This window comes from Equus przewalskii, chromosome 14, assembly GCF_037783145.1.
Source record: "Equus przewalskii isolate Varuska chromosome 14, EquPr2, whole genome shotgun sequence".
Taxonomy (NCBI): domain Eukaryota; kingdom Metazoa; phylum Chordata; class Mammalia; order Perissodactyla; family Equidae; genus Equus; species Equus przewalskii.
This window is the reverse complement of record NC_091844.1, coordinates 31188946-31215793: the sequence shown is the minus strand read 5'-3', so window position 1 is coordinate 31215793 and position 26848 is coordinate 31188946. Positions and strand designations below refer to the sequence as shown.

At 50.5% G+C, this 26848-nt stretch overlaps 1 protein-coding gene across 3 annotated transcripts; it reads left to right on the top strand.

The window, feature by feature from the left end:
• Positions 1–1052: 1052 nt before the first annotated feature.
• VAX2 (ventral anterior homeobox 2) lies at positions 1053–26243 on the top strand. Of its 3 annotated transcripts, none has more exons than XM_070573825.1 (4): positions 1226–1358; positions 5743–5891; positions 19035–19222; positions 25574–26243. In XM_070573825.1, exons 2-4 carry the CDS (start codon positions 5813–5815, stop codon positions 26009–26011), a joined length of 705 nt encoding a protein of 234 aa, XP_070429926.1. In that variant the 5' UTR covers positions 1226–1358; positions 5743–5812; the 3' UTR covers positions 26012–26243. The 3 variants fall into 3 exon arrangements, with proteins under 3 accessions (XP_008538586.2, XP_070429926.1, XP_070429927.1); XM_070573826.1 differs by lacking the exon at positions 1226–1358 and adding an exon at positions 1731–2563; XM_008540364.2 differs by lacking the exon at positions 5743–5891 and having other exon boundaries at positions 1053–1358.
• Positions 26244–26848: the final 605 nt, after the last annotated feature.

Genomic DNA, 26848 nt, shown 5'->3' with positions numbered 1-26848 from the left:
TTCCTCCAAGCCCCTTTTTGAGTCAAAGGAAGGGAAATTCGGGCCCGGCCTCTCCTGGCGCTGTCAAAAGAGAAGCTAGACTCTGGCGAGTGCGGGCTCATCAGACAGTGTTGGGGACCTGGATGCCTCGGAGGGCTGAGCGCTATGCCCAAGGACTCCCACGGCTGAGCTCCACAGCCCAGCCTGGCTTCCAGCCGCGCTCACCTCTGCCCTTCACCTCTCGCCAGCCCAACGAAGGCGGGGGGAGATCCATAGTGGGAAGGGGGGGGCAAAAGGAAATGCCCACCTTCTATCCCTGTCTGGGGGTGCAGTCCCCTGGGTGAAGGTCTCAGAGCCGCAGGGAAACCGGACGTTGGCTGCCTTCCACAGTCTCGGCCTCACTCGACCCTCTGGGCTCCTGGACCCGGCTGTCTGCCTGCACGTCTGTTTTCTCTCCCCCGGCGAGCTTGGGTCACTCTGTCCATCCCCTTGCCTCACTCTTTCAGGCTCGTTTACCACATTCCTGGCCTTGCTCTCCCAGGAGCGCCGAGAGGGGCCTGTGGTCTGTGTTCAGGAGTGGAGGTGGAGGTATGAATCTGGGAGCTGGGGCCTGAGCCCCCGCCTCCAGTCCCCACTCGCCAAGCGCCCGAGCAAGGCCAACCTCTTGTGTTCTGTTCGGTCTCGCCGGGGTCGCCTTTCTGCAGCACTTTGGTTATTGATCCCGAAGAAAGAGCTGGAGCGCGGAGGCTGCGCTTCCCTGGGGGCGGAGTGGGGCGGGGAGTAGGCTGGCGGTTGGGGGAGGGAGATGATAAACTTCAGGAGAGGATGTAGGGCGTTCCTCAGTACCCCGGGGCCGCCCCAGCCTCCTCTGCCGGGCTCGGAGCAGAGCTAGACTAGGGTGGAGGAGTGGGGGCCCTCGCCCCTCAACCCCCGGGCACACCGCTGGGCCGGGGACTGGGAGTCGGGAACCCCGACTCCGGCCCAATCAGCAGGGAGGGGTGGATCCGCCGGGCGGGGGCGGGGCCGGAGGAGGAGGAGTCGGGCGGGAGGCGCGAGGGGCGGGGAGCCGCGGGCTTGGCCAGCCCGGGCTGGCCAGGCGGTGGCGAAGGCGGCGGTGGCGAAGGCGGCGGTGGCGGCCGGCATGGGCGATGGGGGCGCCGAGCGCGACCGCGGCCCCGCACGCCGGGAGTCGCGCGGCGGGCGGGGCGGGGACAGCGGCGGAGCGGAGGACTCGAGCGCTGATGCCGGCGGCCGCAGCCCGAGGGATATTGCCGGGACATCCGCCTCCAGCCCCGCGGGCTCCAAGGAGAGCAGCGCCGACAGCGACGGGCAGCCCGGGCTCGGCGAGGCAGACCACTGCCGCCGCATCCTGGTACGAGGTAAGAGGACAGCTCGCGGCCCTGACCCCCTGGACCCCACTCTACCCCTACTGGGGCCTCCGACCTTCCTGCAGCCTCCACCTCGCAATTCACGTGCTCGGTAACTCATCATTCAGTCATTCATTCAGCAAAAATTATTTTGAGCGTCTATTGTGTGCTGGACATTGAGCTGAGGGCAGGGGACAAAGCAGCAAATGAGACCGAAGAGATCCCTATTTCTTTGCCTTACAATTCTCATCCTCTCGGGCCAGCCCCTCACCCTAGGCCATCCTGCCGGTTACTGTGGCAGAGATGGGAGTGTGGGATGCCGAGAGCCAGGTCCCCGCCCCGCGTCCCTCGCAGAGAAAAGCGTCACGAGCGCTCCGCGGGGTCAGGATGAGGAGGGACCGGCATCCGGAACCGCAGGAGGAAAAGGCCCGGGCTCTGCTCAGCGGCCGGGCGCCTCCCCGCCTCCTGCTCAGCCTTGTTTCCCATTCCCAGCGACGCCGACCGCAGCGGTCGCTCGTAGGAGGGGACCCCGGAACGCGGAGGGTGGCGTGCGCCGCGCTCGCCCGCCTGCGCTTCGCTCTCTCGGTTCCACTGCCTCTCGGCTCCCGGGCCCAGGCGGCTCTCCGTGCGGCCTTCTCCCGGCCTGGCCTTTTCTCCCGGCGTCTCTCCCTTTCTCCCTCGCCCTTCGTCCTTCTCTCTTCTTTCCTGGCCATTTCTCTCCGCCGAGCTCGCCTTCTCAGCACTCTCTTCCTACAAGCGCCTCCGGACTGCGCCCGAGCGCCCCGCTCTGCCTGGCCTCCCTGCCGCGAGGCTGCGGCTCCGCCGGTCCCCAGAGCCAGCCTCACGCGGGGCTCTAAGCTCGGCTTTCGCCGGATCCGGGCCTCGCCCAGCGAGATGGGAGAAGAAAGGGGGTCCCGGGGTCTTGCTCTCGGCCCATCCCTAGGCCGCAGCCAGAGCCTGAGGTCTGTTTGCCCCACCATCCCGGAGCCCCGGGACCAGGAGACCCAACGCCCAGAAGAGGCCACTCTTGGGAAAGTCTTCCCGGCCTCCTTCTCCAACTGCCTCGCTCGGCTTCCTCCTGCTCGCTGCCTTTTTCCTGCCTCTTCTTCCTGCGCGCCGGTCCTGCGAGCCGCCGCGGGGCCTCGGGAGTCGACGGCCCGAGTTCATTTCCACGGCCACCGCCTGGGGAAGCGGAACCAGCCTGACCCCGGCTCGAGGTAGTTCTCGCGCCAGGATCCCTAGTTTCTCTGGTCTGAGCTGGGCTACCCACACACAGACTGGGACACCTGGGCCTGGTTGCACACAGCCTCCCCACGCCACTGGATTGGGGTGGCTCTGGAAATGGGGGACAGAGCTAGGGTAGAGTGTGGAAGCAGCCCAATGTGAAGCTGACTGATGACAGTCTTGGACACAGACTTGGGGACCCTGGACTTCCAGAAACGCTCCTGGTGCCAGGTGTGGTCGCCCAGAGATGGGGTGCCCAGCGCTATTCTGGGGACAGAGCATTGGGGGGGGGGTGTCCCCATCCAGCAGGGATTCCAGCAGGTATGTGGACCTGTTGGGCACCTAGGATTAAGTGAGATCTCATTGCATAGACGGTGGGTGTCTTAAACGCAAGATATTTAAGCCAACTTAGAGCTCCTTATTAAGGGCATCTTCAGGGCCTTCAGAAATGGAGAACTCAGCCCCCCAAGCCCACGCTCCCAGATTAAGGCCCTCAAGTCCTGACCATGACACTTACCACCTTGCACCCCGTCTCTGTGGGCCTTTCCTTCTGCCTGGACAATTATGAGTTCTGTGCCCATCTACCATCCAGTACGCTCTACAAATCCTGCACGTGGAACAAATACATTTTGTGTATAGATGTCAGTTAGATAACTCCCAAGTGTAGACACATAAAAGGTAGGAGTCAAAAGTGACCCTGCACCGTGTGGGGTGGGGGCTACCCACACTGGGCGCCATCCACAGCCAGGCAGGGATGGACCCCATGTGTGTGGGCAGCTTGTGGGCATTTTCAGGAGGTGCACTTTTATAAACACGTGTGCGCACATACTGCGAAGCCGTTATGTTTGTACAGTATAATGGAAACGTAGCATAGAGGGTGTATTTACACACCCGAAAAATAAAAGGTAAACAGATCCCTCATAAATCCCTATGTCCTTTCCCAATTAATGATGAGGAGGTTATTACACTCCTAAGATACTCGGGATGTCATTTACTACTAATCCCTCCCGGCCAGGGTCACCTTGCTCACGCCTGGCCCCACCAGGGCCCAGGGCAGAGGCTCTGACGCGTGAAAGGCCCAGCGTTGGTGAAGGGACGTCTGCAGCCCTTTTTCACCCCCCACCCCCCCAGATGAATATCCCTCCAGGATGTTCTCACTGGGAGTACATTTTGCCCCTGGCCTCAAGGACACATCCTGCCAAGGTGCCTTCGGAGGAAACCTTGAGAAGGTGGAGGGAGGCATTTGCCATCGCAGCCTCAGGTTGCCGCGGGTGCAGGTTGCCGGTGGGGTGAGGACTCTGGGAAAGAGCCCGACTCTCTCTGGGTGTTTGCCTTTCTTTCTGCCTCTTTTCCACTCCACCTTTGCTCCCCTGAGGGCCCCACCCCAGGGTTGCAGATCCGTTGTGGGAGGCTCAAGACATGGGGAAGTAGGAGGAAAGCACGGGCATTGGGATTTTGTGAAGTTAGTTTGGAATACTGGCCTTATAGCCCTTTCAATTTGAAGCAGTTTCTTTGCCTCTCCGTGCCTCAATTTCCTCGTCTGTACAAAGAAACTGTTACCTTGAAGGGCTATGCTAATGGTCAGGGATGATGTTTATAAAACTGCAAACACCCAGCTGGATCTCCATAAATATTCCATTGAATGAAAGGGGAGGAGCTCGGAGGTGACTCACAGATCACTTCTGGGGGTGGGCCTCCTTCCTCAGAGGCCTCTCCCAACTCAGCTCCCCATGAGGGACACATCTCCTTCTGGCCCTGGGCCCAGAGGCTGCGCATGTGTGGGGAGGTGAGCAGCCAAGGGGTCAAGAACCGCTGATGAAAGGCGGATCAGCGCTACCTTGCCGACCACACGGTGCGGGCTTCCCCAATCCCCTTCAAAGAACCCTCGCTCAACCAATCACTCAAGTTTCCGGCTGCCTCTGTGAAATGTGGGTCAGGGAGCCAGGGAGGCTGACCTTACTGAATCCCCCGCCTCAAAATGGAGGCTGCTTCGTGCCACACACGGGCGCAAACAAGGCCACCGGGATGACAGGCCTGTGTGCATGACAGGCACCTTGCACACCCCACTGTGGACACAGCTAGGCTTCCATGGAGACCCTACAGCGGAGTAGGCCGCCCCATACCTCTGCGTGCACGGCCTATTGGTGTGTGAGGGGTGAGGATGGGGGTCCTTTTGTTTTCTATTTGGAAAGGCCTCGCCGGCCAGGGCAGGAGGCAGTGGGAAGGAACAGGCAGCCTCCCCACCGTGGCTCTAACGGCACTGTGCAGGCTCGGTGCAACGGCCTTTTCGGTGGAGCTGGGATCCTGGCAGTCAGAAGAGATGGGACAACTCTCACCCAAAACTCCCTGCAACCTCACAATCTACAGTCGCACCCGCACACTCAAATCCATCTACATGCTCCCCAAATTAATCCGGACGTGAATTCAATGACCCGTCTGGGTTGAGCAGGGATGGCCCTCTGCCAGCATCACTCCACCCAGCAACTTTTGTAAACAATGCGTGGAGCCAGACCCTGCTCACCCGAAGCCATCCCTCAGGCCCGCTGGTCTCAAAACCACATTAGGGCCGCACCCTCTGCCCCTAACTCTGTGCTGCCACCGTGGCCCAGGTAGGGCAAGACTCAGAGGCCTTCATAAGAGCGCTCTCGCACTGTGAGGCCCACGGTGCTCCCTGCCTGGCTCTGCACCCTCCGTCTGGGAGCAGGAGGGCAGCAGAACTGCGGGATCCCTTGACTGAGTGAATGACTGCTCCCCCGACACCATCACCCACTAGCCAAAATGCTTTCACCTGAGAGCTTGATGGATGCACCGGTGGCCAGGGACCAGGAGGATGAAGGAAGGCCAGGGCCTCCGGCTGTGGCTGGACAATTCCCACTATGGATGTGGGTGTGGGGAAGGGGGCATTGAATTTAGAGGGGTCCAGCCTCCCCTGAGAATCTGGGGGCAGTGCTGGACCCCCACTCCAGAAACATGCACCTCCGAACAGCACGATGGCGCATGCAGTCAGGTGGGGCCCTGGCTGCCACAGATGCTTCTGAAGATGCCAGGCCACCCCTTCTGGGGGGGCTTGAGCTGGGAGCGGCCTTTGGGAACAGACTCCCCACTTCAGCAGCCAGGTCTGGGTTCAGAGTCGCAGACGCAGCATCCACTCGCTTTCTCCTTGGATTTACAGATGCCACTGGACCTAGGGTGTCTTGGTCTGGACCCCGAAGGCCTTGCCCCCCGCAGGTCACAGCAGCTCCATGAGGGCCCACCTGCCCGGCAGTCGCTCTGGCAACGGAGAAGGTGGACAGAGTGATATATCGGAAGGAGCACTGGATTGTGAGTCCTGGCACTTGGGCCATCATATACTTGGGCCCGAATATGGCCTTAGTATCTGAGTCTGTGGATAGAAGCGATTACTCAGGACCCCCAGGCAGCGCTGAAAGGTTTAAATGTTTCATGCAGGGGACTGCACTTTGGGATTTCTGTTTTATTTCAATTTTTAATTTTGGGGTTTGTGGGTGTATTTGGTTTCTTTTTTATTTTCCTGAGCTTTTTTAAATGTTTGTTGTTTTTCTTTTGCTTTATTTATTTTTGGCAGAAGGACCGACATTCTCCTGGCAGGTCTTTGCCGGGCCCTATCATTTTGGTTTTTATCCCTGCTGACCCTCCCCCCAGAAGCAGCCCAGCAATTGAACATGTCTCTGTTGGCCTGTCCTGCGTGCACCGTCTTCCTTTTCAGGGAACTGTGCGGGCCTCGGGCGGCTGCTTGTGTTCTCATGCTGTTTCTGCCGTCCTGGGGGGTCGCTTGGACTCAGACGCCTGTGGACCCGTGTGGCATCGGGCACACACATGCCTGCAGGGTCGGAGCTTCCAGGTGCCCCCCACCCCCCCCTCCAGGCGACCAGCTGGGCAGGAAGGCCGAGTCCTTCGGAGGCTGGGACAGTGAGGGTACTCAGGACTGACGGGGAGGGAGCGGACCGCGGCGGAGCGTGTCCCTGGGCCGCGTGCGCTGGCACCAAGCAGATTCGAGTCTTCACCGATGGTGCAGCGCTATGGAGAGAGGGCGTCTGTGGGTCCTGTTGGCTCCCCTCCGTTTCCTCAATTACCCCCGACTCCGGTCTGGGGCCGTGGTAGCCGCCAGCGCCCTCTCTGTACGCTGTTTCTTTGATTCATATTTTAAGCAAGCAGGCAGGCAGGCCGCAGAGGCGGGGGAGGGCATTCAAAGCTTACGAATTTTGCCTTCTATTTCCTGTTTACTTACTATACAATAAAGGTTGGCCTGACTGTCCTCGGAAAGCGGTAGCCGGTTACCGGCGGCGCGTCCCGCCGAGTGCCGGCCCCCAGTTTGAGAACCTGATAGAAGACGCCGAGGCGGACCGCCCTGCCCGGGAATCCCCGGGACCCGGGCGGTTCCGGCGCCGGGTTCGCCCCACCCCCGACCTGGGAGGGAGGTTAGAGGGTCTCTCGGCGAGGGGTCCCTGGGTGGCATCGGACGCTGTAGAAAGAGGTGGCAGCGCCTGGAGGAGACCTGGCCTACAAAGCCGAGGAGCGAGTGGGCCCGGAAAGCCAGGGCTGCGAGCGTGGCGGAGTTGTGGGGTCGGCTGTAAGGTCTAGTTGGGGTCGGCGAAGGCCCCTCTAACCACCTCTCCTACGGCCTTGCCCTTCGCTTGGTTGATTCATTCCACAAACATTAATGAGTACCTACTATGTGCCAGACCGATCCGGCTGGGCTGCTGGCGCTCAGCTTCCCGGCCGAGAGACAACCTTGCACGCGGGGACCCGCGGGCCTCCTGACCCACCCGCGGCGGGCCTGGGTGTAGGGGGCCGATGTCGGCGCTGAGTTCGAGGCAGGCAGGTGCGGGAGCCGGGTTCCCTTGATGGCGCGCCGGGACCACGTAGGGGGTTGTCACCGCGCCCACCCAATCCACGCGAGCCCCCCACATGTGTGCTTAGCACACAGTAGGCACTGATAAATATTAGTCGAATGAATGAAGGGAGACAATCGTCTACTTGGCGTGTTTCACTAGGCAGGACGTGGCAACGCCCTTTCCAGGGGAAGACCGTCTGTTTTGAGATGATCTTATTTTTTGACGTTACAGTCTCGTTTCTTAAATGAAATGGCGATGCTGCCAGAACATAGAATAATTGTTAAAATATAAAGTGGGCAACGCCATATTCTTGGAACTTTGTGCAATCCTCGACTTTGGGAACCGCCGAAATATAAAAGCTGAAAAACCTCAAATATGGTTCTTTTACTAGTAGCTGCATCCCCAGGCGGGGGAGGCCGCCTAGAGGCCGGCGGGGCCGGAGCAGGAGGTCGTGGGAAGCGGAGCGGTGGGCCGCAAGATCGTCAGTGAGTCTCCTGGATCTCTGCGGCTGCCCCCCGCAAAGCCAGCCAGGGAGTGAGAGAAATAACTAGATAAATCCATGCCCCTCATCTCCGTCCAATTCGCAAGCTTCCAGTTCTCCGCTGGAGCTGGAAATCACCAGATAATTAAAGCCAGGGTTTGTTCTGTGTTTCGCTTCTTCTGTCGCCCACCGCGTCCACCCGTGGACCTGCGGGGAACCAGCGCTGGGAGGGTGGAGGACGCCCCGAGAGGACCCAGCCTCGGGCAGGGCCACGCCTACAGTGTAGACAGGTCGATAGGATAGAGGATTTAAATTCAAAACGTATTACGTGCTCAAACCGTAAAAACAAAACCCGAAGCGGTAGAAGGCTCCCCGAAACAGCCACGGTTCCCAGGTTCAGGCGCGCCCTTCCAGCAGTTTCTCCCCCTCTCACATGCAAACATTAGCAAACGCAGAATCGTATTACGTAAGTTGTTTTGCAACGTATCTTTTTTTCTTTTTGAGGTCATATCGATTTATAACTGTGCAAATTTCAGGTGTGCGTTATTATATTCCAGCTTCTGTAAAGACTTCGTCGTGTTCACCGCCAACAGTCTAGTTTTTATCTGTCACCATATATATGCGCTTCTTTACCCGTTTCGCCCTCCCCCCACCTTTCCCGTCTGGTAACCACAGATCTGTTCTCCTTGCTTATGTGTGTTTATCTTCCACATATGAGTGAAATCACACGATATTTGTCTTTCTCTGTCTGACTCTCTTCACTCAGCATAATACCCTCAGGATCCATTCCTATCGTCGCAAATGGCACAACGTACCTTTTAAAAAAATTTAATCCGCAGAGGTCGTCTTTTCTGCTCAACCGTTTCGCGCTGCGCCGTGACTATAGAGCATTCCTTTGGTTGGGGAAAGCCGAATTCTCCTAACCTCTGGAAGGATGTTTTGCTTGTTTTTCCCTAAAAATAAACACTGCAACGATCTCAAGGCTCAGGTCTTCCCGCACCGCCTTGAGTATTTCCGAGGGATAAACTCCTAGCAGCGGAATTGCTGTTTCAAAAGGTTTACACACACTAAAATTTTCTTAAACTTGTTTCCTTTAATTTTAAAGTAGTTATTAATTCATATGATCCGAACATCAAAAAGTTGTTGTTGTTTTAAGTACACAGTGAAAAATCTCTCTCCCATCCCTGTCCGTCATGCTCCACTTCCCGCCTGTCTGAAAGGCAGCCATTTTTTACTGCTTTTTCATGTGTCCTTCCAAGTAATTTTTAGGCTTATGCAAGTCAGCGCAGCTATATTGTTTTTTCTTGCTTTTATTTTTTACTTATATGGTGACATCTCTCTATGCTTTTTCTGCACCTTGCTATTTTCACTTACCAATCTATCTTGGGATATAAAGAATTTCTTGCTCGTTTTTTACAGATGCTTGGTATTCCGTTTATAAGGACTGGGCAGACCATAATGGATGTTACATACTCGCTGCGCTATTGATAGACGTTTAGCTTTTTTCTTATCTGTTGCTGTTACATACAAGGCTGCAGTAAATAAACTTGTTCCTTGCTCATTTCACATGTGTGGGTATATCTCTAAGAGAAGTTCCTAAAAGTGGGTTACTGGGTCAAAGGGTATCTGTGTTTATAATTTGGAAGATCATACCAAATTCTCTCCATAAGATGGTACCCTCTCCCCATCCCAGCAATGCCTGAAAGTGCTTGTATATCCAAATCTTGCCATCACAGTTTACACTTTATATCTTGATAGATATTGTCAAATTGTTCTGCAGGGGGAAAATGTTTAGCAATTTATACCCCTACTTTTGCCCTCTCCCCATTTTGGACATTACGTATCTTTTTTACTTTTGCCAAACTTATAGTTGATAAGAAGTACCTCACTAGCATTCTAATTTATTATTATTATTATTATTATTATTATTATTATTATTATTAGTGAAGCTGAGCATCTTTTCATGTTTATGGGCCAGTTGTATTTCTTCTGCTATCTATCTGTCAATTCGTTTCCTTTGACCCTTTTAATTTTCAAATATCCCTTTTCTTTTCGATTTGTAGAAGCTCTGTATTATGGATAGTAGTCGATTGCTTTCAATATGTGTTGCAATTTTTTTAGTTTATAATGTCTTTTAATTTTGTTTCTGACGTCTTTTGTTTTCTGAATTATAAAATATCTTTCTAACTGAAAAAATGAATCTTGCTGTTTTGCTATATCATGTAAAAGTTGAATGTTCTTCATTTCCGCTGCATAATACATTGTCACTCCCAAGGTGTAATCTCCTAAATTTTCCCTAGTAATTGAAAACCATAAATATGTAAGTTATGTATTACAAAAGTGGGATTTTTTTTTGCAAACTCCTTTTTTTCATTTACCAAATATTTGTGGAAATCTTTCTATCTGGAACTGCTTCATTCTTTTTAACAGCTGCTTAGTATTCCATTATGCCAATAAAATATAATTAATTTAACCAGTCTCCTACTGATAGATATTTAAGCTGCTTCTACTTTTTCACTATTACAATGTTCCGGTGAACATCTTTGTATCCTAATTTGAAAAGAGTGTTCTTAAAGTCTCATTTATGAGACAATCTGAAAATGTGATAACAGGTGGGACATTTTATCATATTAAGGAATTATTGTTAATTTTTTTGGTTGTGATAATAGAATTGTGGTTGCTTTTTAAAAGGATTCTTTTTTATTTAGAGATACATGTAATGTCTATGGATGAAATTATGTGATGTCTAGGATTTTCTTAAAATTATAAGGATGTAGAAGAAATCGGCTTGTTCCTGAGGTTATAACTGCTGACGTTGGGGGACAGGTATATCCATGCACATTCTACTATCCTCTCTCACTTTGTGTGTTTGAAACTTCTCAAAACAAAATATTTAAAATAATAAATATCATTTCACATATATCTGGTATGAATATAATTACAAGATAAACTTGTAGAAGTGAAATTATGAAATCCAAGTATAAAGACTTAAAATTATGATAGGCATTTCCAAATTTTATGCCAAAAAGTACTAATTTATACTCCCAGAAGTTGCGTATAAATGTGCCATCTCTCCACATCCTTCCAACCCAGGATCTACTCAATCTTTAGAGTGAAATCTTTGCAAGTGAAAAAGAATATTTTTATTAGTATTAAGCATATTGTTATACACTTATTCTTCATTTTTATTTCCTCTTCTGTGAATTTCTAATTCATGTACTTAGCCATTTCACGTGCTTTAGCCATTACATACTAAAGAAATTATTCCCTTTTCTGTGACATGTTGTAAACATCCTCAGATCTTTTCTCTTTTTTTAAACTTTGCTGAAGTTTTGGGGGTTTTTTTCTGAACTGAAATTTAAACTGTAATCACATCTAATGGTCGTTTCCTTTTTGGCTTCTAGATTTTAGTTCTCAATTGATTAGGAAGTTCTCCAACTAAAGATAAAAATATTATAATATATTATATGTGTATATGTAATATACATAATTATAATACTCAAGATTTTTGTTGCAAAATTTTTGTTACCAAAAAAAATTGTTGCATTTGCAACAAACCAAATGGTAAATAAGTACAGAAAGTAAGAGGGAAGAAGTCTTCCCTCCCTGACCAGCTTCTACTCCCTAGAGGCAACAGAAAAGAGAGGCATTCATCCTGCCAGATTCTATCCTGTGTAGGTATAATCACACACACACACACACACACACACACATTGTTTAGTTTTACTTTTTATTCTTTATAAAAATGGTTTCATACATTCTTGCTGTTTTCCCGGAGCAGTACATATATAATGGGCATCCGTCCAGGTCAGTGTATGGAGATGTACCTCATTCTTGTTAATGTCTGCATAATAGCCAAAGGCGTGACTATACTCTGATTCCATCAACAATATTCCTATTGGTAAACACTCAGCTTTTTCCTCTTTTTTTTCTCTTACAAACTCTTCTACAAACAGTGGATCTCTCTTTATCAAAGCATACCAATATTTCTCTGGGGTAGAAACCTCTATAAAATTTTTGGAACAAAGGAACTATGCGTGTTTTAGTTTAGCTAAGCGTTATGAAATTGCTTGCCAAAAAAACACATATTGTATTAATTTGTATTCTTACTAACAGAGCTTGAGAAAACCTACTTTCTCTCATCTTTGCCAGCACAATTTTCCCAGTCTGATTGATAAAATATGGCATCTCAAAAAAGTTATATCTCATCACTGTTCTAACTTTCATTTCCTCTGATTCCCTCTGAGCTTAAGTATGTTTTCATATTTATTAGCCACTTGTGTTTCTTCTCCTCTGAATAACCCTTTCATACAATTTGTTCAGTGTCCCGCCGGACTACTCGACTTTACTCTTGGTCTGTGGGGACTGTGTACTAGGCATTAAGACTCTGTTATGCATGTATTACGAATATTTTCTCCCAATCACATTGTCCTTTAACTGTCTCTCATCCTGCAGAAGCTTTTATTTCTAGATACTCAAAACTGTCATTTATTTTTTAAAATTCTTCTTTGTTTTTTCCCCCATTTTTAGAGCTTTATTTTTTACATTTACATTTTTAATCCATCTTGTGTTTATTTTTGCATGCAGTGTGAGATAAAATGGTTTATTCCAAATAATGAGCTAATTGTCCAAAAGCCAGCTCCTTGACAATCCTGTCTTTTTTCCAACTAACTTGAAATGTCATCTTTACTGCTAGGCCCTCCTGTCTGCGTGGGTTGGCGTCACGGCTCTCGTGACAGCATCATGCCATTTTAGTTGCTGCAGATTGGTGACATGTTTTGCTGTGTGGTAATGCAAGTATTCTCTCCTCATTCTTTAACGTTTTTTTCTTAACTATTCTTTCATTTTCAACATTCCCAATAAACTTGAGAATAAATTTTCCACGAGGAATTTTTATAGTAATCACATTATATTGGTAGATGAAGGCAGGAAGGACATTGTCACGCTTAAAAATCAGCACCTTCGCAGCTCTTTGTGTAGCGGATCTACCGGGTGCTGGGAGATGAAGTCAGTAGGGCGTTGAGGTCTGTACCCACAGTGGGTACTCTGGTCCTGGTGGTCAGGAGCGTTAGCTACCTCTTATCAGGCAGGGGTCACCACCTGTCGCAAGGCAAAGGCTCCTTGGGCAGAATTCACCCTCCCCTGTACCTCTAGGGCTCACCTCTCTTTGAGGAGACCGGAAGGACAGCAAACCCCAGGACTTGTTCCATTTAGAGCCCTGCAGTTTCACCCTAACAAGCACCTCCCCACAAAGAGGCCCTAGAATTAAGGCTGTCCCTCCTTCCTGGGGATTCCCCTAAACTCCACCCAGAAAAGGAACAATTCAGGCAAGTGGGCTGCGTCAGAGAGCGTGGGCTGGATTTTGCTGCCGAGACCACCCAAAATCTCAGAGGTTTAACGAAACACAAGTGGATCTCTCACTCACGTGATAAATCCATCACAAGCGGGCAGGGCTGATCGTGGTACTCGGAAACCCAGGCTGATGAGACTCCATCTTGGCTCCCGCTTCCGTGACCATCACAGTAGGGAGAAGGGGCTGTGGCAAAATATGAACCAGCTTTTAAAGTGTTCACCCGAAAGTGACTGTATCCTTTCCTCTTTGCTAAGAGAAGTCATATGGTCATATCTCATTTCAAATGGCAGAAAATTAGTGCAACCCCACCATGTGCCTGGAAGGAGTTGGACACACTGGTGAACAGCGTTCATGGTTTTTACACTAACTTGACTTGGAAGAGTGGCCTCCTCTGACCGTCCTAGCGAGAACAGCAAGTACAGACACTCACACTATAGTTATTGGGTTTTGGTTATTTGGAGTGGGTCTGTAATAGCCTCCTATCTTGTTTTATTGTCTCTCAGCATTTATCATTACCTTACATATTAGTTTTTTAATTTATTATCTGTCTCTCTTCCCAGTACAAGGTCTATGGGAACAGCGGCCTTGTCGATTTTGCTCATTTTTATATCCTTAGACCCTAGAATAGTATTTGGCACATAGTAGGTGTATAGTAAATCTATGTTGAGTGGTTGAATATATACAGTTGTTTTATTTACATAAATGGGATAGTACTATACATATTATTCTATAACTTACTTTTGTCACTTAATGCCAGTTCATAGAGATATTGCTTCATCCTTTTTAATTGCTACATGGTGTTTTATAAAATAGGAATGGTAAGAATGTACCATAATTTATTCAGCCATTTCCCTTAAGGGGAACATTGAAGATGCTTTCAAATTTTCAATATTTTTACAATGCTGCAACAAAATCCTTATATATACTTACAGCACGTGAGTTTGTGCTTTTCTTGATAAATATCTACTAAAATAAAATTACTGGAGCAAAAGTTATGTACGTCTTTAATCTTGGCAAATGCAGCCTTAAAATGTCATGACAATTTACAATCCTACCAACAGTGAATGGGAGTTCCGAGTCCCCTACCGTGCCTCACTGTTTTATTAATCATCTACTAATGTGCTTCTACTCTTATGGGAGACAGATGATAATCCATTGTTGCTTGAACTTGCATAATCCTGATTTGGTGAGGCCATGCTCATCCTTTCATGTGTTTGTTGGCCATTCGGATAACTTTTCTGTGAATGGCTCAGGTAAATTACTTGACCATGTTTTTCTACTAGACTATTTCCCTTTTTTTAAAAAATCATGTATTTATAATTGCATTTTATATATTCTAGATATTATCTCTTTGCCTTTTTAAAAAGAATTTTCTTCAATTCTGTCTTTTGTATTTTACCTTGGTTTTGGTGCTTTTGTCATACAAAAGTTTTTAGCTTTAATATAAACAAATATATCCTTCATTTTTCCTTTACAGCTCCAGTTTTGTATCTTGCTTAGAAAGCTCTTCCCAAGCTTAGAATTATAAAAATATCCTCCTTTATTTTCTTTTAGTGGCTTTATCATTTTATAGTCTATGATTTGCTCTCTAGTCCATTTGAAACATTATTTATGGTGTGAGACATGAATTTAACTTAATTTTATTCCAAACAGGTAATTTATGGTCACAATCTGCTTAACTCCACTTATAGACTAGACCAACCTTCCCTCACTTAGAAGATTCCCTTTATCATAAACTCTGTCACTGTGTGCACCTGGGTCTAATTGTGCACTCCTTATTCCAGTGTTTTCCAGTTGCATTTATTTGGATATCATTTCACCATTTCCATTATATTAATTTTCCATTTATTTACTTAACATTTTATCATAGTACATTTGAAAATTAAATACCTACTCTAGCCTTATCCTAAGGATTTAAAATTATAGGTTTAAATTTTCTTCTAGTGAATACTAACATAACTGCATAACTTTTGAAATGACAAATGTGTATTTATGTACCATTTTTAATCATCTTACAAACAAAAATCGCCTTACAAATAGTGTTTCTTGGGGAAACACTATTATATGCTTTCCATTAATGGGTTTGTCAATTTCTGTGACAAAACATCATGGCATGTTTTGTTTTTACTTATTACTGTCATATTTTGAAATAATTATAGACTCACAAGAAGCTGTAAAAATGGTATAGAGAGGTCCCATGTGTCCATCACCTCACTTCTCACAATGGTGACATCTTACATATCTATACCACATTACCAAAATCAGGAAATTAGCATTGCACAATATGGTTAACTAGACTACAGACCTTCCTCAGATTTCACCCATTTCAGTGTGCACTTTTTTTTGGTCTTTGTATATAGTTCTGTGACATTTTACCACGCTTAGAGATCCATATAATGACCACCACAATCAAGACACAGGACTGTTCTCTCGCCACCAGGAAACTTCCTCCCTTTACAGCCGCACCCTCTTTTACCTAACCCCTGGCAACCACAAATCTGTTCTCCACCTTGATAACTTTGTGATTTTGATGGTGTTATATAATGGAATCATACAGTATGTAATCTTGGGGACTGTCTTGGTTTTTTGCACTCAGTATAGTTCCCTGAAGATTTATCCAAATTGTCGTGTTTATCAATAGTCATTCCTTTTCATTGCCGAGTAGTATTCCATGATGCAAGAGTTTGTTTAACCAGTCACCTATTGAAGGACATCTGGATTGTTTCCTTTGGGGGTTACTACAAATCAAGCTGCTTTGAAGATCTGTGTGCAGGTGTTGATGAGAACGCAAGACTTCATTTCTCTACGATAAATGCCCTGGTGGGAAATCATTGGGTTCTATGGTAAATATATGTTTAACTCTTTAAGAAACGGCTAGGCCAGGGGCTGGCCCCGTGGCCGAGTGGTTAAGTTGGCGCACTCCGCTGCAGGCGGCCCAGTGTTTCGTTGGTTCGAATCCTTGGCGCGGACATGGCACTGCTCATCAAACCACGCTGAGGCAGCGTCCCACATACCACAACTAGAAGGACCCACAACGAAGAATATATAACTATGTACCAGAGGGGCTTTGGGGAGAAAAAGGAAAAAAATAAAATCTTTAAAAAAAAAAAAAAGAAACGGCTAGGCCAGTTTCCAGAGCAGCTGCACCATTTTACATTCCCACCACTAATGTATGAGCCATCTAGTTTCTCTCCATCCTCACTAGACTTTGGCATTCTCAGTATTTTTGTCTTAGCTATCCTACTAGCTTTCTCTTGGTTTTCATTTGCCTTTCCCTAACGGCTAGTGATGTTGAGCATCGTTTCACGTGCTTATGTGTGCGACATGTTTGATAACTGCCGAGCAAGTCTGAAGTTGCCTTTCTTATGTGGTTCCTGCCTCCTGTGACCCCGAGTGAGGGAACTAAACTTAGCTGCTTCCTGAGGTGGGAGTGCCCCTCTTAGCTCATCTGCGAAAAGGCAAGTGTGGGGGCATGTGTGGTTTGACTTCAGCGGTTAGGAGCACAATCTCAGAGTTTCCAGGGGACTCCAGGAGGCTTGCTAGGGAGAGGGTGGGAAGCTTCTGGCATCACGTAAGATGCCCATCACCCTTCCACCAGTCCACACCCCCAAAGACGCTTTTAATAAAATCACTGCCTTTGGAGATGGAATCACTTGGGTGTCATGAGGAAGTCCTGAGACTGGTCTCACAATTGGAAACCAGGGACCCAGTCACAATAGGGTCACAAATGTTATCCCACCTTCTTGGAATGTAGAAAGATTGAATTGGGGAAGCTTGAGTTATCCCAAAAGGACTGTGGTTCCCACCAATGCTCCAAGAGCTGAGCCCACATCCATTTGATGCCCTCTGCCCAGCGCCCTCACAAGACCTGCCCAGTGAGGGGAGGCAGCCACCTCTGAGCAGTGACTGCGTCCCCCCACCCTGACTCACCTTCTTCCTGACTCACCTCTTCGTGTGAATATGAAGGTGCTTGAGAACCTCTGATATCAAGGGAAGGACCTGCGATCCTGGAGCCCATGAGGAGCTAGAGCACCCCCAGGAGGAGCGAACATCGCCTGGCCCTGGCGGGAGCTGGGAAGAACCAGTTTCATAAATCACATGGTGGGGGTTTGAGGGGGAGGTCTCAGGTTCAGCCTCTAGAACAAGGATTCCAAAAGTAGGATCTACAGTCCTGTGGCTCACAAAGACCTCCTGGCAGACAACATCTCCCAAATGCAGGTCCTTTCCTGCATCTTCCAGGGCAACGATGAACTCATCCAGAAGATTCCATTTTTCACCCATGACCAAAGTCCTCTTATAACCTATCAATCGAATCATTAGGGATTAATAAAAGAGGATATTCATAAAGTAAAATGAGAGGGTTTCTAGAGCTTATTGAACACCATCTGTGTGATCTTGGGCAAGTACTTAAAATTTGTTCCTCCATTTTCCCCATCTGTAAATTGGGATAACAATGGTTCCAACTTCATTGAGACATTGGGAGGGTGGAAGTGCTTAAAGCAGCAACTGGCCCAGAGCAAGCCTGACACAGGTGTCAGCCGTTATTATGACTACAACATGAGCAGCCACAGCTCCTAATGCTTCTGGCCACATTGCACAGTCCAACTGTGCACGCCCCCTGGAGACGGTGGGAATTGCTACACCTGTGGAGGGTGTCTCGATCAGGCTGCCTTGCATTGCTAAGTTTTCCACTGACACTGCTCTTCCTATGTAATGATAAATGGCTGTTAGTTTTGCTTCATTATTATCGACATCATGTGCTGGGAGTGGTTTGGTAAATCCTGCAGAATATGATGCTGCAGATTTTCACGCTTTTAACTTTTGACATAAAATTTTCTAATAACTAGATTTCAAGCCATCAATGTGTATGGTTAAAACATGGATCATCTTTGCCCCATGGTTAAAGCTGGTGTATATATATATAACCACCCCTCCAAAAATATTTTACTTTTGCCAAATGCTTTGTTGCTGTTACTGAATTCTTCAAGTGGGAATATCAGGCGAATGTGGGCTGCAGGGTTTTCAGCCTCTCTTGGTGGGCTCCAAAATATTGGAGGCCCCATGTATGGACGGCAATGGTCCAGGGCCCAGGAGGGCATCCCTGCTGTTCAGGACTAGGTACATGGGGAGTGGCAGAAAGTCCCCTCTCTGGAAGGCACCCCAGCAGCTTGACGTAGTAGCAATGGTCCTTGGGCTCCTCTTGGGGACCCCAGTTCCCCAATTTGTCCTCTACCCTATACCAGCTAGCCTCTTCATGGACCCCAGGAGGGTCTGTGGGCAGAGTGCTCACCCAGGCACGCACACGTGCCCACACGCACACCCACCCACACACACACACACAGAAACACACATGGCTTAGGACCTGGCTCTGGACGTCTCCTCCAGTAAGCCTTACCTGATTGACCATACCCCGTTCTAAGCCATCTTTTCCTGCACTTGAGGACTCAGTATATCCCCTTCCATTTCTCCTTGATTCTGCTAAGGGAACAGAATTCTGGCTGGATCAGAGTGAGTCCTTTCTGCTCAGGCCATGATGGTAGACCTGACATTTGTACTGAGGCCCCTTCACATGCATACACCCATTACATACAACATAGTGCTTTGGGTGATTAAGGAACCCAGGCCCAGAGAGGGTAAGTAACTTGTCAGAGGTCACACAGCCAGGCCCAGGCCTGAGGAGCTCCCCATTAGACCACAGTGCCTCTTACGGAGATGCTTGTTGGTGGCCTAACTCCTTAAGCAGAAAACTAACCTGCCTCCTTTCATGGTCCCTGCAGACGCCAAAGGGACCATCCGAGAAATTGTCCTGCCCAAAGGCTTGGACCTGGACAGGCCCAAGCGGACACGCACCTCCTTCACAGCGGAGCAGCTGTACCGCCTGGAGATGGAGTTCCAGCGCTGCCAGTATGTGGTGGGCCGTGAGCGCACCGAGCTGGCCCGCCAGCTGAACCTCTCGGAGACCCAGGTAAGAGGGCAAGGCCAGGCCGCTCCGCCCCTGCCCTGGCAGCCTGGGAACTCCTTGGGGTATGAGGCCCAGGGGCTGCTACAGGGAGACCCAACTTCGGAGGAGTTCAGACATGCATTAGGGAAAGGCTTAAAGCTGTAGGCAAACCAGAGCAAATAAATATGGTGCACGGAGAGAGTCGAGAGTCGGTCTCTGATGCATCAGGCCCTTGGGATGGGATACGGGGAAAAGGCCAGAGAAACAAGAGGGGAGAGACACTCAAATACAGGGAGTGGCTTAGGGGGGTGTTGGACTTCGAGAGGAGCCTACAGGAAGGGATGGTGAGGGGGTGGAGTGGGGAGAGAGGAGATATTACAAAAGTGGGTTAGGGATCTCTCAACCCCCATCCTGGGCTTTTCCACCCTCCATCCCCTTCCTTCCATCCCAGCGTGCCTCAGAACCTCCTGTGGAAAGAAGGGCTTAACATAATATTGTTAAGACATAACAATATTATGATTAACCCAAAGGAAACACTTTAGTAAACTGAGCACCTACTCTGTGAAGGGAGGCGTTTCAAGCTGGAAATAGAGCTACATAGTGATAATAACCATAATAATACTTACTTAGTAGCACTGGCACCAAGGCACTATTCTAAGTGCTTTGCGTATATTCATTCACTGATCCCTCCCAACAACCCTTTGATGGAGCCACCAGTATCATCCCATTTTACAGATGAGAAGAGGTTATGCCCAAGGTGGTACGACTAATAATTTCCAGAGCCAGAATTTGGACAGGCAGTCTGGCATCTTGATGCTGCCTGTAAACTGGGCAGCCATCCTTGGGCTTGTCAGAGTGATGCAGAGACCCCTCGTTAGCTACAACTCTGGTAGTTTAATCTTCTGTGTGAGAGAGATCAGTCAACAGATGTACTGCAAACAGTGGCCCAAACAGAACTTCTAAAGGGAAGCGGAGAGGAAGGAGAGGAGGAAGGACGCAGACAGCCTGGAATGAGGGTACGTGAGGCTTCTCCGTGAGCCGCCTCCTGCTGTTCCTCCCTCAGGGCCCCCTGCTGCAGTTAAGTCAGGCTCTGGCCCTGCTGGGGAGCAGCTGCTGTCCTGCAGGCACGGGTCCTCTCCGGTCCTCTCCGCCTGGACCTGTTTTCCTCCAGCTGCCTTGCAGGGCCCCAAACAACCCAGCAGATGGCCCAGGGCAGCTGGGTGCTTCCTCCAGTGAGGCTCAGACGGGGTGGGGGGGGGGGGGCTGGAAAGCCGGGCTGTGCTCAGAGCCGGGCTGCGGTGGCTGGGCCAGGCCAGAGCTCCTGGGAGAAGTCAGGGAGTCGCCTCAAACCCTGAGGCCTAGGCATAGAGTCACCCCTCAATACCTGCCCCTCCTCTTTCTCCTAACTACCCTCTGCCTTGCCTAGTTTTGCCCCTACACTCTCCCCTGAAACTTTGTTCTTCAAGGGCACCTCAGATGCCCAGGTCGGCAGCTCCTTCTGGGTCCTCATTCTTCCCCTGCCCTGCCCCCCATGCATCTTACATTTACCCTCCCTTGAAGATCAAGGCCAAGCCCCTCCTCTTCCAGGAAGCCTTCCCCAGGGCTTCTTGACTTTGTCCCAGGAGAACTTTTCAACGTAGCTTGACCTTTAGTGTGAGTGTGTGTGGTGTGTAGTGGGCACCAACTAGTATGTACTTCCCAAGGACAAGAATCTATTTGGAGGCCACGTCCCCTCTTCAGGCCTCGTTGGGGAGTCCAGCACACAGCCGCACACCGTGAGCCCTCAACGAATCCTTAACTCACTGATTATTGCTGACCGCCTCCTTTCTCTTTCCCCAGTTCTGGGGTTTTGCAGATAATATAAGGCAGAGCCAACATTTATCGAGCTTTGTGGGCACCAGGCACTGCTCTAAGTGCTGGACGTGTCCTAACTCGTTAGGCTTCACCACAACCTGGTGGGATGCGTGTGAGGTTTTTCTTCTGACACCAAATGTCTGGTGTTTTCCGACACCAACAGCAACCAATTCTGCAACACCAACTGGGTGTCCAACTGTTCAAGTCAGTTCAATACTGACACTAGTTCCAGGAGTCCGCACAGACCCTACAGGTGAAGGGCTCGGTCCACAGGCAGATTCACAGCAGATGCCAGTTGCAAGTCCCAGGGGCCACCCATACTTCTGACTGACCAGCTGTACGCTTGGGGGTGCCCACACTCCCTCCTCAGGTTTGATAATTCGCTAGAATGACTCACAGAACTCAGGAAAACACTTTACTTACATTTACAGTTTTATTATAAAGGGCACAACTCAGAAATAGCCAGATGGAAGATATGCATAGAGTCAGGTCTGGGAGGAGACTCAGGGAGCTCCCACGCCTTTCTGGGTGCGCCTCCCTCCCAGCACTTCCACATGTTCACCAGCCCAGCTCTCCAAATCTCATTCTTCAAGAGTTGTTAAAACCCCATCTCCAGCCTTCCTCCCCTCCCTGATGTCAGAGATGGGGCTGAAGTTCAACTTTCTAATCACAGGTCTACTTGTCTGGTCTTTTGGGTCCAGCCCCACCCTGAGGCTATCTAGGGGCCCACCCTGAGTCACCTCATTAGCATAAACTCCAGTGTGCTCAAATGGGGCTCCTTATGCTTAACAAAAGACACTCCTGTCACCCAGGAAATTCCTGGGGTTGTAGTAGCTCTGTGCCTAGAACCAGGGACATGGACCAAATATATTTTTTATTATACCAGAACAAGTCTTTATTATCTCTTCTTTAAAGAGAAGGAAACTGAGGCACAAAGAAATTAAATAGGCTCAAAATGTAAAGCAGGCACCTTCATTAGCTCATCTAATCTTTATAGAAAGATGGCTTCATGGGTAATATTATCCCATTTCAGAAATCTGAGCCTTAGGGAGGTTAATTAACTTGCCCAAGCTTATATAGCTAGAATTCTGTGGAATTCTCAGTACATTCACCCATACTTTTGTTCAAAGCTATTACTGAAGGCCTGCGGTGTCCCCGGTCCTGTTCTGGGCACTGGGGATACAGCAGAGAAGCAAACAGACCAGGCCCCTGCCCTCACACAGCTGACATTCTGCTCGGGAAAGACACGCAGCATTTACAGGAGTGCTGAGTGCTGTGAGGGAGATGAGGCAGGACGTGACAGAGACCAGGAGGAAATGCTTTATTGGAGTGTTCAGAGTGGTCCCCTCTTTGAGGAGATGACATTGAGCTGAGGAACAAGAAAAGATGTGACTGTGGAATAAGGGAAGGTGAGAGGCTGGCCCTGGGGTCCCCCTCACTCCGCTGCCCTAGGGGACTTTTTCAAGGCCAGGTGCCAGGGGCCAGGCTGAGGACAAGCAGCCAAGACCCAGTAGTGACAGGATCACCACTTAGCTTGGTAAGAGCAGCTCTGGCCCTTCAGCAATTGTCCTCAGCCCTATGCCCATCGCCTCTGCCCCAGATGGTTCTGACAGTCGAATAGGTGGTACCTTCCTAGTCCAGATTACAAAAGCCAGGGCCATCCCAGCCCACAAACTGCTGTCTGTCCGTGACAAGTTCAGAAATGGAGGGGGTTTAGAAGTGTATATAGCAATTTCTCTAGTAGTTCATTTTAGTTGTATTTTATAAAAGTATTGGTCCACAGCAGACTGGAACCTTTAAAAAGTGGTCCTTCACCACAAATAATTTGAGAGGCACTGCTCGAAGCACCTGCCCACCCTGCCTCTCTGTCCGTATTTGTTCTTTATCATCCATCTCCCACCCTGCATTGTCCACTCCACACGGCAAGGGCCTGCTCTGCTTTGTTCACTGCCAATTCCCAAGCCTAGAACAGCGCCCAGCACGTAATAGGCGCTCCATACATATCTGCAGAATGAATGAGTGAGTGAGTGAATGAATGAAGCAGTCCATCTCAAGTAGATCCTGTGTCTTTCTGGTCATTTTCAGTTATTGAAACTGAAATGGGTTTAAAACATCAGACTCACCTCTGTTTCACATCTCCTCTTCTCCCCACTTCCCCACTCAGAACAGGCCTGACTCACTGCTGGAGGAAGGTCCCTGCTGTCCTGAACGCCTCCCGCTGTGGCCTCTGGAAGGCCTGTGTGACCTGTCTGAGCCACCTGCTCTCTCCCCCCATCAATGCACTCCCTTAGAGTTGGAGGGTAGGAGCGGGGTGGGGGGGGGGCTGGGAGGCAGAGAGCTTTTTACATACTGGGCCCTTCTGGTGTGAGGAGGGAGGCACCCAGGCGTCCCTGGCTGGAGGCCTTTGCTCCTGCAGGAGGTTTTGGGCAGCCTCAGCTCTGCCCTCCTCGTCATCCACGCCTGCTTCCTCCTCACCTCTCAGCTCCTTCATCCAGAGCCACAGGCGTTGCTGGCCTCCCTTAGGTCTTCTGAAAGCGAGAGGGAACTGGCAAGGCCTCCCTATCCTTTTCTTTCCAGGCCCTCCACTCCACGGTTCCTGCTGGCACACACTGCCCAGTGGCTGCCAGCCTCCTGAAACCTCCAGGCCAGAAGCAAGGCCAGCCTCTGTGCTCCTGGGGACACAAGCCTGGGCACAGGTGACATGGGCCTGCAGTTGACAAGTTTTCCAGCTGGGGAGGGAATCCCAGCCTCTCCTTCTCTCAGGCTCTTCCAGTCCCTACAAGTGATTCTTTCAGGGCCCCCCGACTTGCCTTCGGCAGGGGGGCACCCTCTCCTTCTCAGAGAGGGGAAGAGATCCCCTGTCACCATGAGGGCTGACCACTGGGCTTCCCTCCCAGCCTCCTTTTCTTCTAAGGACAGGACAGGGGCCGCAGAGCCCAGTGCTGGGTGGTGGTGGAGGGTGAGATCAGCTTCCTCTCAGAGGCCTGGAAAAAGGTGTCTCTGCCCTTCTGTTGGTGGCTCTATTTAGGAGGTAAGGTACTTGGCACCTCTTTGTCCCCAGCTTTGAGTGTGTGGCCATTGGAAGTTCCCCTGAACACCCTGCCACATCCTCTTACACTTGGTATCACACTGAGCAGCCCGGCCTTTACAGGTGAGGGGGCAGGAGGGGGCTGTGAAAGGTTCAAACAGGGGAATGGCAGACTGGGTTAGAGAGCCAAGTGTGGGGGCTAAGACGAGGAGAGGTGGGACCGTCCTCAGACCGGGCTACTGGCCCCTACCCTAGGTCCCATGCTTTAGAGGGCCCCACTTTGGCCCTTCTCTGGCCATGTCCCTTCCTATGGGGTGAGGACTTTGTAAGGCCAAAGAGTCATGCCCAGCAGGAGCCCGTGCCCACCTTCTAGGCCACACCCCAGGTGTCCAGGGTTCCAGAATTGCCTACCAAATGGCCTGAGCCCACTTCCAGTGCCTCCCTGGGCTTTCCCTGAGTCAGTCCTCCCAAGGACAGACCATGCAGCCATTATCCAGAACCCCAGGTCCAGAAAGCAACCATCAGGGGCTGTTTGCGGGGTGTGAACAGGCAGAGTGCCCACACATGTGCAGGTCAGAGTCAGGAAGGGCCATGACCCAGGCCTTCCAGTTTTCCTCTTGCCCCGGCCCTGCAAACAGTGAGGCTGGGATGGAGGCACAGAGACCCTTCGAACAGTGGTTCTCTCACCTTGGAATCTCCCAGTGAGCTTTCAAAACTAGTGTCAGGGTCCCAGCCAGCCCCCTTCTGAGTTGATCAGCCTGAGGTTAGGAGTGAGGTAGGCTCCCCAGGGGTCTCTCAGGGGCCGGCAGAGTTGAGAGGCTGTGCTGGAGAGACTGCGGCCACAGTCCAGGCCAGAGTGGGCAGGGGAAGAGCAGAGGGCCTGCACTGGGGAGTGGGAGGCTTAGGGAGCTCTCCTAGGTTTCTGCTTGGACAGATGGTGATGGCCCTCATGGAAGAGGGAAGGCGGGAAAGGCCCCTGTGTAGGGGAGTGGATCCGAGCTGGTCTGAACGTGTGGAGTTTGGGTATTTTGTGACGTCCATGGAGAGGTCTAACAGGCAGTTGGACAGCTGGCCTGGATCTCAGTTCCAAGCCCTGGGCCTGAGGTAGAGTTGGGATTGACCAGCACATAAATGGTGGCTGAAGCCATGGACCTGCCTAAGAGTGGAATGTGTGTGGGCCAAGAGGGGAACGGCATGTGTGCCCTCCAAACTCCACCCTCCATCTGCCAGCCCTTCCATCTGAGGCTCAGCAGTGGAGGGGCGTCCATGATTTGGGGGGCCAGGTTCCTTATCATCAGTTCACCCAGAGCAGGCTGGTTGTGGGAAGGCCTTAATGACAATCGAATTGCTCTTCTTTCCCCTCTCACTCCACCTGCTCCCCACTCCCCTACACCCCCATGCCCTTCCCCTCCTTTTCTCCTCCCACTGGTCCCCACTTGGCTTGGCCTGTCCCCTCTCCCTTCCTGACACCCCTCCCCACCCTCTGCCCCAAGGTGAAGGTCTGGTTCCAGAACCGCCGTACCAAGCAGAAGAAAGACCAGAGCAGAGACCTGGAGAAGCGGGCGTCCTCTTCAGCCTCTGAGGCCTTTGCCACTTCCAACATCCTGCGGCTGCTGGAACAGGGCCGGCTGCTGTCCGTGCCCAGGGCCCCCAGCCTCCTGGCGCTGACCCCCGGCCTGCCTGGCCTGCCTGCCGGCCACAGAAGCACCTCCTTGGGTGGCCCCAGGAACTCCTCCCCATGCCTCAACCCTCTGACTTCGGCCCCGGCGTCCCCCACACTGCCGCCCCCTCTGCCAGCCCTCTGCTTTTCCACTGCCCCGCTCCTGGACCTGCCTGCAGGCTACGAACTGGGCTCCTCGGCCTTTGAGCCCTACAGCCGGCCAGAGCGAGGAGTAGGCAGCCCGGTTGGCGGCAAGAAAACTAATGCTTAAGCCTCCACGCCTGTGTGACACCGAGTCCCCAACACAGCCCCGCCCCCACCTCCTGTGCCCCAGCGGACTGCCCTGAGCAGGCCCCCAGAGGAGGGGTGGCAGCCACACACCCTGCCCCACCCGCCCCCCGGCTCAGAGACTCGACCAGACGACAGCCTTGGTCCCACGATGTGTGTGTGAGTGCAGTGTGCGTGTGCCTCTCACTGAAATAAAAGGAAAACAATGACAAGAAGGGAAACAGAGTCCCCACAGCACCACCACTGCCCTCAATCCCCTCCCCACCCCCACTGGGAAGGAAAATGGTCAAAGATCGGGCCACCACTAACGGGAGGGGGCAAAAACCGGGGTCATGTTCACAGTTGTGGGGGGATCAGGGTACTCACGTGGGTGGGCGACAGGCACGTGACTCTGATAGCTCCCACCCAAGCATCCCAAGGCCCGTGTAGCAACATCAGTGCTTTTGCTGGTTCAGCACTGCCCTTTACAAGCTCCTCTTTCAAACATAGCACTGGAGAGGGGGAATCATGAAGTCCTTCAAGAGGGTAGACAAGGAAAGGCAAGACCAGGATCCAGAGAGCCCGAGAGAGACGCCAAGGTAAACCCAGGCAAGACCCCGCATGCCTTAGAGGACCCACCCCTCGCAAATACTACAACACGAAGCACTTCAAAAATTTTTTTGCTCAAGTAAGATGCTTTTATTTAACTTTTCATTTTGCAATAATTGTAGATGTATAGGAAGTTGCAAAGATAGTCCAGAGAAATCCTGTGTACCCTTCACTCAGTTTCCCCCAATTGTTATACCTTCCGTAACTACTATCGCATAACATTGAAACCAGG

Bases quoted from the DNA above. Each gene is read 5' to 3' on its own strand.
- VAX2 (XM_008540364.2), top strand. From the start codon at position 1,121: ATGGGCGATGGGGGCGCCGAGCGCGACCGCGGCCCCGCACGCCGGGAG. The intron at 1,359-19,034 runs GTAAGAGGACAG...TGGTCCCTGCAG, and splicing joins CCGCCGCATCCTGGTACGAG to ACGCCAAAGGGACCATCCGA. The intron at 19,223-25,573 runs GTAAGAGGGCAA...CTCTGCCCCAAG, and splicing joins TGAACCTCTCGGAGACCCAG to GTGAAGGTCTGGTTCCAGAA.